This window comes from Seriola dumerili, unplaced genomic scaffold, assembly GCF_002260705.1.
Source record: "Seriola dumerili isolate Sdu_G_001 unplaced genomic scaffold, Sdu_1.0 BDQW01000068.1, whole genome shotgun sequence".
NCBI classification, from domain to species: domain Eukaryota; kingdom Metazoa; phylum Chordata; class Actinopteri; order Carangiformes; family Carangidae; genus Seriola; species Seriola dumerili.
Genome location: NW_019174323.1, coordinates 162,899 through 177,406, shown reverse-complemented (window position 1 = coordinate 177,406; position 14,508 = coordinate 162,899). Strand labels below are relative to the sequence as shown.

Below are 14,508 nucleotides of genomic sequence, written 5' to 3'. Positions count from 1 at the left end.
ACAGCCTCAGCCTTTGTTGATAATGTCCTTCTTCTCTTCATTTCTTGGTTAATTTCGATGGCCGTGGTTCAGCAGTTCAAAGGCTGGACGCAGGGAGATAGGAAGCTGTGGAGTTAATTTATCTGTGTTAATGAAGAACACCCCCACTATCTCACACACATAAAGAAGAAGGAAGGATGGAGATCATCGAGAGGACAGCGGCGCTGAGAATAGCCCTGATTATTGAACAAGTGTTCCCTCTTTCTTTCCTTTTCGGTCTTTCTCCACCTCCTTTCTCTCATCTCCATTCGTCCTATCTCTCTGCCTCTCCATCATTCCCAGCTCGCTCAACGCCTCTTCATTTTCTTGTTTCTTTCTTGTCCTTTTTCTCTCATGTTCAGCTCATGTGGTCGTGTTTGTTATACAGGGTCTGTTGTGCACATTGTGAAGCCCTTTCAGGGTAAATTTGTGATTTATGCTACACAGATAAGTGGACTAAATTCCCATTTCACAATTTTCAACATAGTGTAGATACTTCAATATCTTGTCTTATGGTCTTAAATTTAAATTATTCAACTTTGTCTCTGAGAAATCTCGTTTTCTCTTCCATTTTGACTGTGATCCGTCAAAGTGCCAATCAGAATTCAGGATATTCAGTTTCTGGAATCGGGAACGATGTCGCCAACAGTGATCCAGACTCGTTTTAATTGAGCAGCAACCTCCAGGGCTGAAAAATGAATTAATTTCCTCCTTCATGACAACTGTTTATACAACCAACCTGTTTACATTTTATTAAGGCATAAAGTTATGGAAAATTGAGGGCTTGGCCTCTTTGAGTGACAGGTGGGTGAGCGTATGCTTTCCACAAACTGGCATGCACTGAAAGTCTCAGCTCCACACACGCCCCACCTCTTTGACCATCTTTGGAATAGCTGGGAGTTAGGGGCGGAGTCAGGCACTGCCAAGATGGTGACCTTGGAGCAGCTCACTCTGAGCTTCTTCAGAAACCTATGGATGGGGTGCATTTTTATTTACAGTCTATGATTTTAATCCACTGCATGTTTTATCAGGCCATTAGCAACCCACCCAACATACAGTCATTAGAAGCTATGAGATTTCATGTTTCTGCTTGAAATGCACCATGGGAGATGTAGTTTACTTCTCACCCTCAGGTTTTATGGCCATTCTTGTTAAGAACCAGATATTTTCTTACACAGTTGTTCATCTTTTGCTCTCATGACTCAACCAGAACAAGACTCCAGAACCCTGGACACCTGAAGTAACTGCGAGGTTCACGTACTGTAGTCCTCTGATCTGTCCCTTTAATGTGACTCTACAAATTGTTTTTTCTACAGGTTTGATGGATGTTAAATACAGAGGACTGATGAGACTAACAAGACCAATTCCATATTTACGTAAATACACTTTTTTCCTGATCACTGCAAACAAAACCAGCAGTAGCCTGCAATTATCACAGAACCTACGTTGCCACAAGAGCATAATAAACACACTTCACTGTGTCATATCTAACAGCAGCATCATCATTAGGAGAGCATTAGCGGAGCAATTTGTTGCAGGCGAGTGCGGGCGTGTTAGCGATGTATTATTGTATGACCCTGGCTGGCTGTTTACAGCTCTGCACACTGTACAACAAGAAACAGATAGTGTGATTAGCTTAACGGCGCTAATTAAGACATTCTGTCAGAGATTACGGAGCGTGTTCGCATTAACTGTCAACTAAAATTAATCGGAGCGTGGTTGATCACACTGTTTTATTAGCCCTCTCTAATGTAGAAGTAACCTGTTTTTATTGAATTGATTTTTTTATTCATCTTTTTACATTGATGCATGAAACTGCCCTTAAACCGATTTGTTTAAATGTGTAACACCAAGGCCGACAATGAGTCCATATTCATAAGAGAGGGATTCATGTGCAATCAAACACATTTCATCTCATAAGGAATGATGCAAACTGATGCAGTGTGGATTCATGGGACCGTACATACAGACATGCATGAGTGTCAAGCTGATTCAACCATCATCCCTCCACCTAATCAATAAACTGTGTGTGTGTGTGTGTGTGTGTGTGTTTCCATGGTGACGGGACGCTCCTTATTCACAGTGCTATTATGGAACACATACATGAACACAAGCTCTAATGGCAAGCACCTGCTGAGAAAAACAAACAGCCAGAAATCAAAGGGGAAAAATGCCGCCTGTTATGATGAAAGCTGGGCTCCTGTGGTATCAACGAAAATGTGTCCATAGCAACAAGTATCAAAGACTGCTAAGTATAGTAAGCTTGTACCGCATTTCTTGTTGTGTTCATTTGTTCCTGATTTAAAAGTTTGGCAATTTTAGACAAAATTACTGTTCAGCTGCTTCTGTTAAGACATTTGTTTGGCTTCTATTGTAAAATGACAGAAATACTTTATACTGTATTTCTCAAAGTTAGGTATTGTAAATCATATCATTTTGAGCTACATGTCGGCATGCTAACATGCCAACAATGGCTAATCTTTAGCAAGTATAATGCTTGTTTAAGAGCATTGTAAAACATTAAATATAACCTTGTTTTTGACTTACTATTAAATTATCTTTTATTTATATTATTTTTGTTATATTATTTAGGTAAAAATTGTGACTCTTAATTTCTATTTAGTAAGGCAAAAAAGTCATGTCTCAGCATCACATTGTTATGGCTCGAAACTTTGGAATTACTAGGAGTAAATTTATGTTTATTATGGAGGACTTTTGTTTGTCTTTTTTTTTATTAATACTATAGTTCTTAGGGCAATTTTGCCTTAATTTGAAAGATGGCAGTAGAGATCAACAGGAAACATGGGAAAAGAGAGGAGGAGAGGAAAAGAAAAGAGAAAACCTGCAGCAAATATCTGAAACCAGAATCAAACACAGGATGTTCTGAGTACTTAGACCCCAAGGACACACAATCTCACTCTCAACTTTCCATCTGTTTTTTCTCTACCATATATAAATGATTAGTATTTATTGTTATAGTACAAAAACACCATTATGATGTTTGAATAAAATAATCAACATTATACTGTCTAATTTGCTGTCTAATTCATGTACATGGACTCAGTGTCTGTATGAAGCAAATGAACCCACAACGCTCCTGGAGTTCATTTTTCTGAGAGGGATGTTTGGGGCTTTGAAAAGGCTGTTGGAGAAGGAGGTGGGTTTTATTTTTTTGGACCCAATTAGGTGAGTTTTGTTTTGTGTGTGGGTAAAAATGCGATGAATGGGAACATGCCGGAGTGGGTTGTTGGCATAGATGTCTTTTAATTTGGTTCTACCTCAGTCTCTAGACTCATCTCTTTGTCCCTGTCTAATTTGCAGCAGCAGACTAACATGAAATCCAGTGAGACCAGTGAATAAATTGTAAAATTGCAGCCTGTGAGCCATGTAGCATTTGTTTAATTGACGGGTGCTCTGCCTGTTGTTTTCACCTCTCTGTGTTCTCTCTGTGGACCTTTGACACACAAACAAATAACATTAATAAAGCTCAGCCTTGTGTCGCTGATGTGTCTGTACTGTACTCTGTTTACACCCTGTCTTCCCTCCGTGTGTCTTGCAGCTCGCGACGTGGGACTCGGTGCACGGACTGAACGGCAGCCTGAAAGAGAGTCGGATAGAGAATGGCATGCAGGGAGTGACGGTCAAGGTGGTCACTTTACTGGTAGGTGACGTGTGTAAATGACACTAAAGTAGACATTATATGTAAAGGTGTTTACTTTAAATCGACACCAATACACCAAAGTATCAATAACACGGATATTGATGCACCAAAGGGATTATTTCATCAGCCAATCAGGTTGCAGCTGTACGATGCATGAACTCCTGCAGATGGAGTCAGGAGCTTCAGTGAATGTTCACATCAAAGTTTTCTTGTCTCACTTTGGTTCCTTATTAACAGTCGTGGTGTGAATGCCAGTGAGTTCAGTGAACTTCAGTCTCCAGACCTGTATCCAGTAGAGAGCAGAACAGGAGATTGGCAGCATGAATCTGCAGCAATGATGTGATGCAGTCATGTCAACATGAAGCACAGTCTCAAAAGGAAAGTTTCTACATCTGGTTCTCATTGATCTATGAGAAGAAGAACCGAGGAACTACCCAGTGTTAGTTTGGTGTATATTCAGTTCTTTCAACACAAGCTCAGTTCTTGATGTAGAAATAATTCAACTTTCCACAGCACAAAACCACCACAGTAAATCCCCAGAAAAAAATCCCTCAGTCAATAAAAAACTACTTCACACAGCTCAGTTTGTTTCTGAGTTTTTCTGAGTGTTTATTATTTTCAGTCATCCGTGGCTTCTTCAAGCTCCTCCACCCAACGGTTTCCTCTCTTCTATTTTTTTCTGAGAGGACATTGATCCAGCACCTTGACTTAAGCAGCACCTCCGGTCAGTGTGATTAGGTTAAGAGATACAAACAGCCGGGCGTTTTTCGCCCCCCCCCGGTCCCAGAGCAGCTGCAGCAGCAGCAGCAGCAGCAGCAGCAGCGGGTGGGTTCAGCCAGAGATTCCTCCTGTGCTGGCACAGCACCGACGAGACGCAGGTCTAACCAAGCGAGACTAATACCTTCGCCCTGCGGTTCATCCCCTGAAGCAGCAACACTTCCAGCTCTGACTGCTGCCAGCTACCAACACTCACCCAACACACAGCCACTGATACACAGACGCCTGAATGCACCGACATTATCAGTAAACCTGATCATGTGAGAAGGTAAAACATGAATCGTCTCTCACTCTCTCAGCGTCTGTGGTAATTGAATAGCTGCATTTCGGTGATTATACACAGCTGATTTTTGTTACTTTGACTCACCATATATTCTCCCACGCTTCTGTCTGAATAGAGGTGAGCACTTCACTTTTTCTGTGAAAAAAAGTCCTGCAATTCATTGATGTTTATTATAGATACTAAGGGATATAATTAGTTTAAAAATGTTGCATTTTACAACTCAGAAACACCGGGGGAAAGGGAGGGAACATTACACAGGTTAAATGGGTAAAAATGTTGAGAGTTTTACAGACTTAAAATTGATCAGTTACAAACACAACAACCAGAAGCACTGAGGTGAGGAAACGGGGGGCCAGCGGGTAGAGCCAAATCAAAGCAAGGTAGCAGGCTACACAACTATAGTTTTCTTCTGTCAAAAAGAAAAACCCTAGTACCCAGTTAATGTTCAATAATTCATGTACAGTGTTAAAACAAAATCCACAAAATCCAAATCCCTGGTCCCAGGGTGAGTATAATCAGTATTTTTACAATACCAATGTGTGAAATGAGAATGTAAAAAACCATGTGACAATGTGTAAGGCGACTCTGGTTGTGATGAACCTACAGAGAGTCACCAGCTGAATCTGCAGCTCCCCTCAGTTTGACAGAACTTTACAGTGAGTTTCAGCTCATTGTTTATTTGTCCGAACACAGCGTTACTGCTCTGGTCCACTCTCACTGCTCTTACAGTGTCGTTTTCAGCTGCAGCAGCGAGATGTTTTCAGAGAAACATCTGTAAGAAGCCACTTTCCTCTACCTGCTCAGCAGGAAAACAGCAGACAGGCACAGTCAGAGAGCAGCTGGTGAACACAGTGGAGCATTTAGCAGCTAAAGAGCCAGAGATTTCCCTCAGGAGCCGGTGGAGACCAAACACAGAGCTGAAAGAAAGAGAGGGAACACTGGGACACAGACACCACTACACATGAATCATCATGTTGATCTCTGTCTGCTCGATGTGGAAATAAACAGCTGTGAGGTCACAAGTTCAACACATCAACTTAGAAGGTGATGATACTGTATGCCAGTATCATATATATTCAAATATATTCTACACATATTCTCAAAGGTACCTTAAATAACACTAAATCTGTCAGTAGCCAAACCTCAGAATTGTTTATTGTTTTTGCTCTGATTTCCTCTCGGAGACTGAGGAAGTTCATCTTACTTTGTTTGTTTTTTATTTTTTGAAGCTGCAGTTTGGTGAACACACTGTTAAGCCCCCTCCCTCCCTCTCTTTTTCTGCAGGAGGACCCTTTCGTCATGGTGGCAGAGAACATCCTGGGGCAGCCGAAGAGATATAAAGGCTTCTCCATCGATGTCCTGGACGCCCTCGCCAAAATCCTGGGCTTCAAATATGAGATCTACCAGGTGGGACTAACTGACACGCATAGGTTTTAGTCCAAACATGAACACCATACAGAAGAATGACTCACTCTGTCCCACATGAGATTAAACAAACTCTTGGCTGTATTGATCTTCATCACCAGTTTCTCAGCTGTTTTTGATAACGTAGACCTGAGCTAAACGCTGGATCACAGCTTGCCCTGTAGCTGAACCAGTACTCCATTACTCGCAAATTATATATGTATATAAATATATTTTTACCGTAAAAAAAAAAAAAGAAATACAGGAGGTCGGACATGGACCTCCCTGACCAGGCCTACTGTCAGAGAACATGATATGCAAGTTTAACACCACATATCTTGAACTGCACAACTGCACGTTATTGTCGTCTTTTTTATCAAAGTAGTTCCAGACATCACTTTCACTGGTCACGGCTGCCATGGTGCACGTAACGCCAACTGAGTTGAACCATTGTAGCCAAAAACAACACGTGCGCAGGTGCACGAGTAGTGAAACGCTACTCGAATAATGACGTCAACATCGAGTACTCGTACCCGTCCCTAACACACGGAGCCTTTTTGATCTAATAAAATCTTTACCCCGATCTGTCTCTGACTGCACACCGTCGACTCCGAGGCCTCAGACTGTGCGATGGATGTCTGCTGAATTGTGGCTGTACACCAAGCTAAGACACGTCAAGAACCCCCATCATCCATTCTGCACAGTTCTCATAGTGTTGGAGCCATTTTTCATAGCAGCAGTCAGATTGTAGTATTTTCATACAGCACGTCTTTTTTTAGCCTCCAAAGAATGCAGTTGGCCGTTAGTGGACATGTCTCGACATTTTGGACCGATGATTACAGATTTCACCACGTTTCTCTCAGCACAAAAATCACATGTTGAATCATATGAGACTTGTTGAAATTTGAGCTTTCATCTTGTTTTCCTCATGACGTTGAGCCCGACTCGAGGATTTTTGTTTTTGGATGAAATGAGGAGTATAAACTGAACCTTATCAATCTTTTCTCCAGGTGGCAGACAGTAAATATGGATCTCAGCTTCCAAACGGCTCGTGGAACGGGATGATTGGTGATCTCATCAACAAGGTAAAGCTAGACTCAAAATCCATCGAGCACCAACCGTAGGTAAAATTTGCAACTGTTGCCTAAATAAAAGGGTCGTACTGTACTCAAGTCAAGTGTCTGAGCCTGAAACACTTGACTCAATCAGATATAAATTCAGTCTTTTCAAATCAAAACATTAATACTATGTTCTGAGTGGCACACCTGTCTCCCTCTGCGTCCCCTCCCTCCTCCCCCAGAGAGCCGACCTGGCGGTGTCAGCGATCACCATCACTCCAGAGAGGGAGAACGTGGTGGACTTCAGCAAACGTTACCTGGACTACAGCGTCGGCATCCTGCTGCGAAAGCCTGAGGAGAAGATCAACATCTTCTCCCTCTTCGCACCCTTCGACCTCGCCGTCTGGGCGTGCATCGCCGCGGCGATCCCGGTGGTGGGAGTGCTTATCTTCCTGCTCAACAGGCTGCAGGCGCTGCGCTCGTCCTCCAACCAGAATGCACCACCAGGCCAGCCACCCAGCACCATGGGGTCAGGCACTCTGCACAGTGCCATCTGGATCGTTTATGGAGCATTCGTGCAGCAAGGTGAGAGACACGATGGTGACGTATGAAACACACAGTAAGAACGGTTTGATTTGGACCGTTTGGCCTGTACTTCGACCAGAATTTGAAACATTTCAAGTGAATAGATTTGCTCAAAGATAAATTTGTCCAAATCCTAGAGTTCAACTTGAGAGAAAATGTTTTTTTGGTTGCCATGGGATTTTAAAGGGAATGGCCCAGTAACTTGATTGTTCAGTATCTGCATCTGTGTGAATGTGAAGGTAGAAAAACGTGTGAAACCTGAACAGCAGGAACATCTTGCAGCAGCCACGTGTCTCATTCTGCTGTCGGGACACCGGACCGGTTTGGGTCTACTGTTCAGCCACTGGATACAAAACATCGGCTGAGAACTGAATGAAAAACTGTGACTGTCTTTCAGATATTCTCACAGTTCAGCAGCTCAGCTGTTTGTCTGAAATCAATCACGGCTGATCACAACAAAGGGAAGATTATCGCTCTTGTAAAGACGGATTTGAGTTTGATTTTGGGGAGTTTTAATTTAGAGCGGTTACACGGATTACACAGCAATGGAAGAGGGGAAAAAATAATCACAGTAGGATTTGTAGTGTCTGAAATATTTAACAGAAAAGCAGAAACATGGTCATAAAACTTTAAAGTGCTTAAATGAATTAGAGGGAGGCTTAGATTACAGAGCACAGAGCTCCAGGAAATGTCACTGAGAAATACTGAATGTGGATTTTTGTGTGTGTGTGTGTGTGTGTGTGTGTGTGTGTCTGTGTGTGTGTGTGTGTGTGTGTGTGTGTGTGTCTGTGTGTGTGTGTGTGTGTGTGTGTGTGTGTGTGCGTGTGTGTGCGTGTGCGTGTGCGTGTGTGTGTGCGGGTGTGTGTGCGGGTGTGTGTGCGGGTGTGTGTGCGTTTCTGACCAATCGGCCATTGACAGCCTTTGCTCCTTCATCTCAATAAAGATGTTTGTGGGATTGTTGCAGTAACAATGAAACTACATTTCAGGACTGTTCAGTGTAACAGGGCAGTAAAGGAGCCTTTATATGAGGAGAGACGGCCAGTTCAGCAGCTCACACACACATTCACATCTCTGTACTTGTGAGGACCTTCACTGACATATCCCGAACCCATAACCCTAACCTTCTCCTAAAAACCTAACTCTACACTAAAATCAAGTCTTAAAACTCAAACAGCCTTCTAGAAGCTTCTAAAAATCCTCCTTCAATTCCAAAAACATTTCCAAACAGAGTCCTCCAAAATGCCCTCACTTTTTTAATGTCATTGGCAATTTGACAAAGGAATCTTGACTCTGGCTGGTTTTCCAAGTCAGTCTTTGTTATTTCAAATAAGTTTTCTCTTTTCCAAACACATTTACATTTTTCAAAAGTGTCCTCATATAAAAATGACCCAACTTCTCTTGTTTCTCTTGTTCTCTTGCTTCTTCTTGTTCCCTTTCCCATTCTTACCTTGTTGTTTTTAAATGTGAAATTTATAACAATGAGGAAGAAAATCCAAAATGACTCACCACAGTGGCCGCGGGTTCGAATCCGACTCATGGCCCTTTGCTGCATGTCATCCCCTCTCTCTCTCCCCGACTTTCCTGTCCGTCTCTCACTTCACTATCTGAATAAAGGCAAAAATGACTGTCCATCATTTTGTCATTTTAATGTCCTTGTTTTCTAAAACAAATTTCCTCTTTCCACTAAATATCTACATATTTTTCAAAATCCAAAAAGTCCACCAGCGTCACCTGCAAACTGCTGAAGAAAAATCATTGAAGACACTTTGACCCTGACCCTCCTCACTTTTAAAAATGTCCTCACTGTCAGTTCTGACTCCTCTCTTCTGTCCTCACAGAGATAGAAGTGGCCGACAAGAACACACACACAGTGACACCTGAAAACATGCGTGTTCACGTCTCCGCAAATGGATCCACACACATTTGGATTTGGACAAACATATTCGAGCATGAACACACACACACACACACACACACACAAAAACACACACATTTTCTCAGCAGAGACAACCAGCTGCATCTATTATGGTCTGGCAGGTTGCCTGGCAAAGCTTTTAGGCCTAACAGGTTGTGATTAGATGCAGCTGTGCAGCCTCTCGGTTCACTGTGATAAAGCACCGCTCTCACCTGCTGTTTGAATCATGCAGCAGGTGTCCTCCTGGTCACTCAGAGCAACCTGTAACTGAGAGGTCATCACAGGACTCAGCATGTGTCCGTTCAGACCTGTGAGATGTGAAACGGTGCGCTCAACGCGTCCCAGCTCTGAAAATGGTCTGAAAACTGTTATAAATCACCCTGATGACAGGTTTTGAGTAATGACCTGAATCGTCTGTGTGTGTTTGTGTGTGTGTGTGTGTGTGTGTGTGTGTGTTAGGCGGGGACGGTTTGGCGGGTTCGGTGGCTCTGAGGATCGTCATGGGCAGCTGGTGGCTCTTCACGCTCATCGTGTGTTCGTCATACACCGCAAACTTGGCAGCATACCTCACTGTGTCACGCATGGACCATGCTATATGGTAAGGTTCACAGACACACACACACACACACACACACACACACACACACACACACTGAACTCACCCTGACATTAACAGTTGGAGCCATTGTGTCTGCAGCTACTAAGGATGTAAACAAATGGTAATGTATGAAGTGATGATGGACTTCAGCATCTGAATGTTTGTTTTTCCCGTCTCTCACGCGAGGACAAACACACACTTTACCACAAACTTCACATTTTATCAGTCATAACTAAGTCAAATCAGTGATATCAAGAACTCCAACATCAAATATCAAAGTAATCCAGGTCTCTGTACAGTGTGAACAGTAGCCAAACCAGCAGGACTTTGCCAAAATGTAAACAAAGAGGCTGCCGTCTAAAACCACTGAGGTGTAAATAGTTCTAAAGTTTAATAATCAGACATTAACCTTTAATTACTTTCCATCTGTTTTCACTAGATTAATAGTTCAGTGCAGGAAAAAGCTTGACGTGTCGCTATGACCTCGTGCTCCTCATGAAGCCTGGTGCAATGCAGGACTTGTAGACAGGATCCTGATGAGCTGAGGTTAGGGACCGTCTCAAAAGTGCACACAAGGAAAATTTTTCTGATCTTTCCTTATTTTTTTTAAATCATAGACACTTTAGACCAACTTAACTTTCATCTCTGTCTCCCCTTGTTATTTAAATCATGTATTATGGCCCTATGCTATCCTGACATGTATTTTTCTGCTGTAAAACCTTAGTAGTATATTCATTTGTTTCCACCCAGTCTATTAACATACAGCTTTTGTTAGGTTCAGTTTAGACTTAGTTTAGGCATATGGTTAAAATATGTCAAGTATTTACACGTGTGAGACACCAAACAAGTTGACTTTAATTATGAAGTAGTCACAGGAAATTCTTAGCACTTACTGCTATCATTCATCGAAAATGTGTCTAGAAAACAAGACAACGTTCATTTTCAGCATTTGTTTTTTGACAGCAGATCAGTTTGAAATATTTCAGGGAGTAAATTCTTCACGCCAGAGTAATGGTGCGTCTGTCTATTGGGCTGTAAAGCAGCAGCTCGTTGGGATCAGTGATTTTCAGACAGTAAATAATCAGTCAGCGTCTCCCTGGAGTCATTCTCTGCAGCTCAGTCCTCATCAGCTGCACTGACGGAAGTTCATTTAGTCTTTATGATCTCTGATGTCAGAGTCTGACCTAGCTCTGAGCCCCAAAGACCGGCAGAAAAAAAGTTTATGGTGTTCAGGTTTTTAGAGACTTCAGAGAGTGTGCAGCTGTGACCCTGCTCCATCATGATGAGGTGATATTCTTTATTGATCCCTGTGGAGAAATCAAGTCACAGCAGCTGTAAAAGTGACTCAGCACTTAGTTTTTTTTAAAGAAACACACAAATAGATTCTAATTAAACCCTATAAACAATATTGAACTGCATTCACATGTTGACGGAAGCAGCACTTTGATTTGATCTGTGATTTAATTATTTGTGGTGATGTTATTTGTTGGATTCATTCATCTTTCTAGTACAGCATCACTTTTTTGTGTGCACTTCTGGTAAATTAAGTGTCAGCCCGATTACTGTCATTTAATTTAATGTAATGCATGCACTGTAGAAATGCCTACAGACTCTACCTGCATCATAATGATCACAACTGCTTGTGTTCACGGCTGTGGATGCCAGTAGGACGTCATAAGTTGCTGCTTCAGTAGTGACCCCATACCGCTTGATCACTTTCTCATTAACAGATGTAAATAAGTGTTTTGTGTGTAGTCGCTACTCTGGTGTGTGATCACTGAAAGCAGGAGTGTTTGGATTGAACAAGCCTCAAAGCCCCTAAAAATAATGTTTAAAGCATTAAAGGGTTAAACGTCAAAAACGATTTAAATTTCACTATGAACTCCCTTTATCCCAACACAGAAAACTAAGGGGGCAAACACATTTGCTAAATGATCTTTAGCAAACTTATTAGCTTGGAGAGGTTTATTTTCCCTCTTCAGTAGCTTTTTATTGAGTGAAATGTTAAACAATGGTGAACAAACTACCAGAGTAAACAGGGCACAGAGAGACAGTAGAGAGAAGCTCCATGAGCTTTTGTGACTGAGCGACTGAACAGTTAGCTCGCCAGCTACAGCAGATGCGTCACCAAGCCTCTGGCCGCGCATACCACAACATATGACACTTTGTGGCATGACCGCTGCATTATGTTCACTGGCAGGAAGTGCTATATTCTCACAGCCTACAGAAGTGGTGGTCACACAAAGGTCAGGAATTCAGCAACAGAGACAGAAACATTCAATGTAAACATTTAGCTACTTTTCAGAAATGTCCATTACCTACATGTCCTCATTAAGTTGATAAAAAAAACATAATCTATTTGTGATTAAATAGTTTTAAAACGTATTTGCTGTTGCATCTTAGTCGTATATGAACAGGGTTAGGATTACAGCATGCACGGATTCATAGCTGTTTGCAAAACCAAGCAACATTTTTAGGACACGTCTCTCTCCCTGTGTCTGTAAAAATTTGCATTTAAACTGAGTGACCTGATCAGGCTCTGTGGGCACTTAATTAGCAGAGAGCACATTACCCTGTATTCTGTCCACAGAAAGCTCAGAAGCAGCTCAGAGTAATGACTCGTCTCGTACGCTCCCTCCCAGTGAGATGACTGATTTAGCTCAACATGGCTGCCACTCCACAGCAGCACGGTGTTAATTGCTCATTCAACCTCAGGAATTTGGCTGATTATTAATCTCAAGGAGGCTCCTAAAAAAGATCGATCATCTCAAACCTCTGCTGTGGAAGGCCAAAGCAGAGTTGCGGCTCATCTCTAATTTAACCAACCCATGAGTGAATGGTTGCAGAAGTAGCGCTGATCTTGTGATGAATTTAGAGGGTCGATGGTTCAGCTGAAAAAGCTGTAGGCTTCAATATTTTTTTGGAAAGAAAATGAGACCACAGCTTCTGAGTTCATGTGTTTAATGCATTTGAGAAAGCAGAGTCTCTTGTCTGAACGCCACCTGCTGACACTCCACTCTCTGCCTCTCTAACATTTAACCCTCCTGTTGTTACTGAAGAACGCACTGACCTAACTGTTGCTCTGAGGCGAGCAGGGGTGAGTTTTATGACTTGTCCAAAGTCCTGAGCAGAGAGGGAAAGCTTTAAGTAAGGTTAAAGTAAAACCGAAAGTGAAGACTGTCTGCCTTGAGCTGCTCTCTCAGGTTGTCCATGTATGTTGGACTGACAGGTAGGCTTTCAGTAACATAGTCCACATAGACGCTGGTGCTCTCCATCACATCCTGTTCATCTGAGGACGTGTGATTTTACAGGTGTTGCTGTGTAAAGCAACTTTCCTGGCGCATGTATGATGGAGTATGTGTAGCACATTAGTCTCATCCTGAAGCGCTGAATTCTGGGCAGAAGATGTAGACCTTGTGCTCCAAGTAGGCTAATGAGGGGTTTATGATCAGTCTCCAGGTAGAAATGCTCTCCTATGAGGAAATCCCAAAACTGTTCACAGGCCAATGTCAGACCCAGGGCTTCCTTTTCCACCTGTGCGTACTGTTGTTCTGTTAGGGTAAGCAACCGCGATGCATAAGCCACAGGCTTCCATTCTTCCTTCCACCTCTGGAGAAGAACACTTCCCAAGTCATATAATGAAGCATCGGCGGACACTTTGGTGTCTCTGCTTGGGTCATACATAGCCAGCACAGCAGGAGAAGACAGTGCTTTCTTCAGCGTTTCAAATGCCGTCGCCTGGTCCGTGTCCCAGACCCAGCAGTTTTTGGTTTAAGCCCAATGCTGTATGGTTGTCGTACCTCACCTAGGCTGCCACATAGCTTCAGGTAGCTTGACTTGAGGGTCTCCATGTCTATGCTGTTGACATGGATGAGTAATCCAAGGGCAACAAAGGCTGGCAACCCGAGCAAGGGCATACTCAAGTTTTTGACCACATAGACCTTCTCTATTGTCTGCTTAGCCCCGAACCTCAGCTGCAATCTGGTGAACCCCGACACGTCCAGCGGTATCCATTCTAGACCGGGTTTGTCAGCTTTCTGGAGAACAGGCAGCTGTGTACTGGAGAAAATACTGTTGTCTGTGACACAACAGTAACATCCGCTTCAGTGTCAAGTTTGAATGTAATACTTTTGTCCATTATATCTGTCGACAGTCCATGGATTAGCATTAGATGTCACAGAGCCAAGAAAGAAGCTTTCCGCCTCTCCC

The 14,508-nt window shown here is 42.6% G+C and overlaps 1 protein-coding gene across 1 annotated transcript in view; it reads left to right on the top strand.

The window, feature by feature from the left end:
* The window catches only part of LOC111220139 (glutamate receptor ionotropic, delta-1-like), a 542,882-nt gene that overhangs the window by 493,059 nt on the left and 35,315 nt on the right, over nucleotides 1-14,508 (top strand). Inside the window, exons 9-13 of the mRNA XM_022743126.1 lie at nucleotides 3,578-3,679; nucleotides 6,024-6,146; nucleotides 7,154-7,228; nucleotides 7,444-7,786; nucleotides 10,161-10,299. Of these exons, the coding sequence (XP_022598847.1) occupies nucleotides 3,578-3,679; nucleotides 6,024-6,146; nucleotides 7,154-7,228; nucleotides 7,444-7,786; nucleotides 10,161-10,299 (782 nt within the window). The remainder of the gene's footprint in view (nucleotides 1-3,577; nucleotides 3,680-6,023; nucleotides 6,147-7,153; nucleotides 7,229-7,443; nucleotides 7,787-10,160; nucleotides 10,300-14,508) is intronic.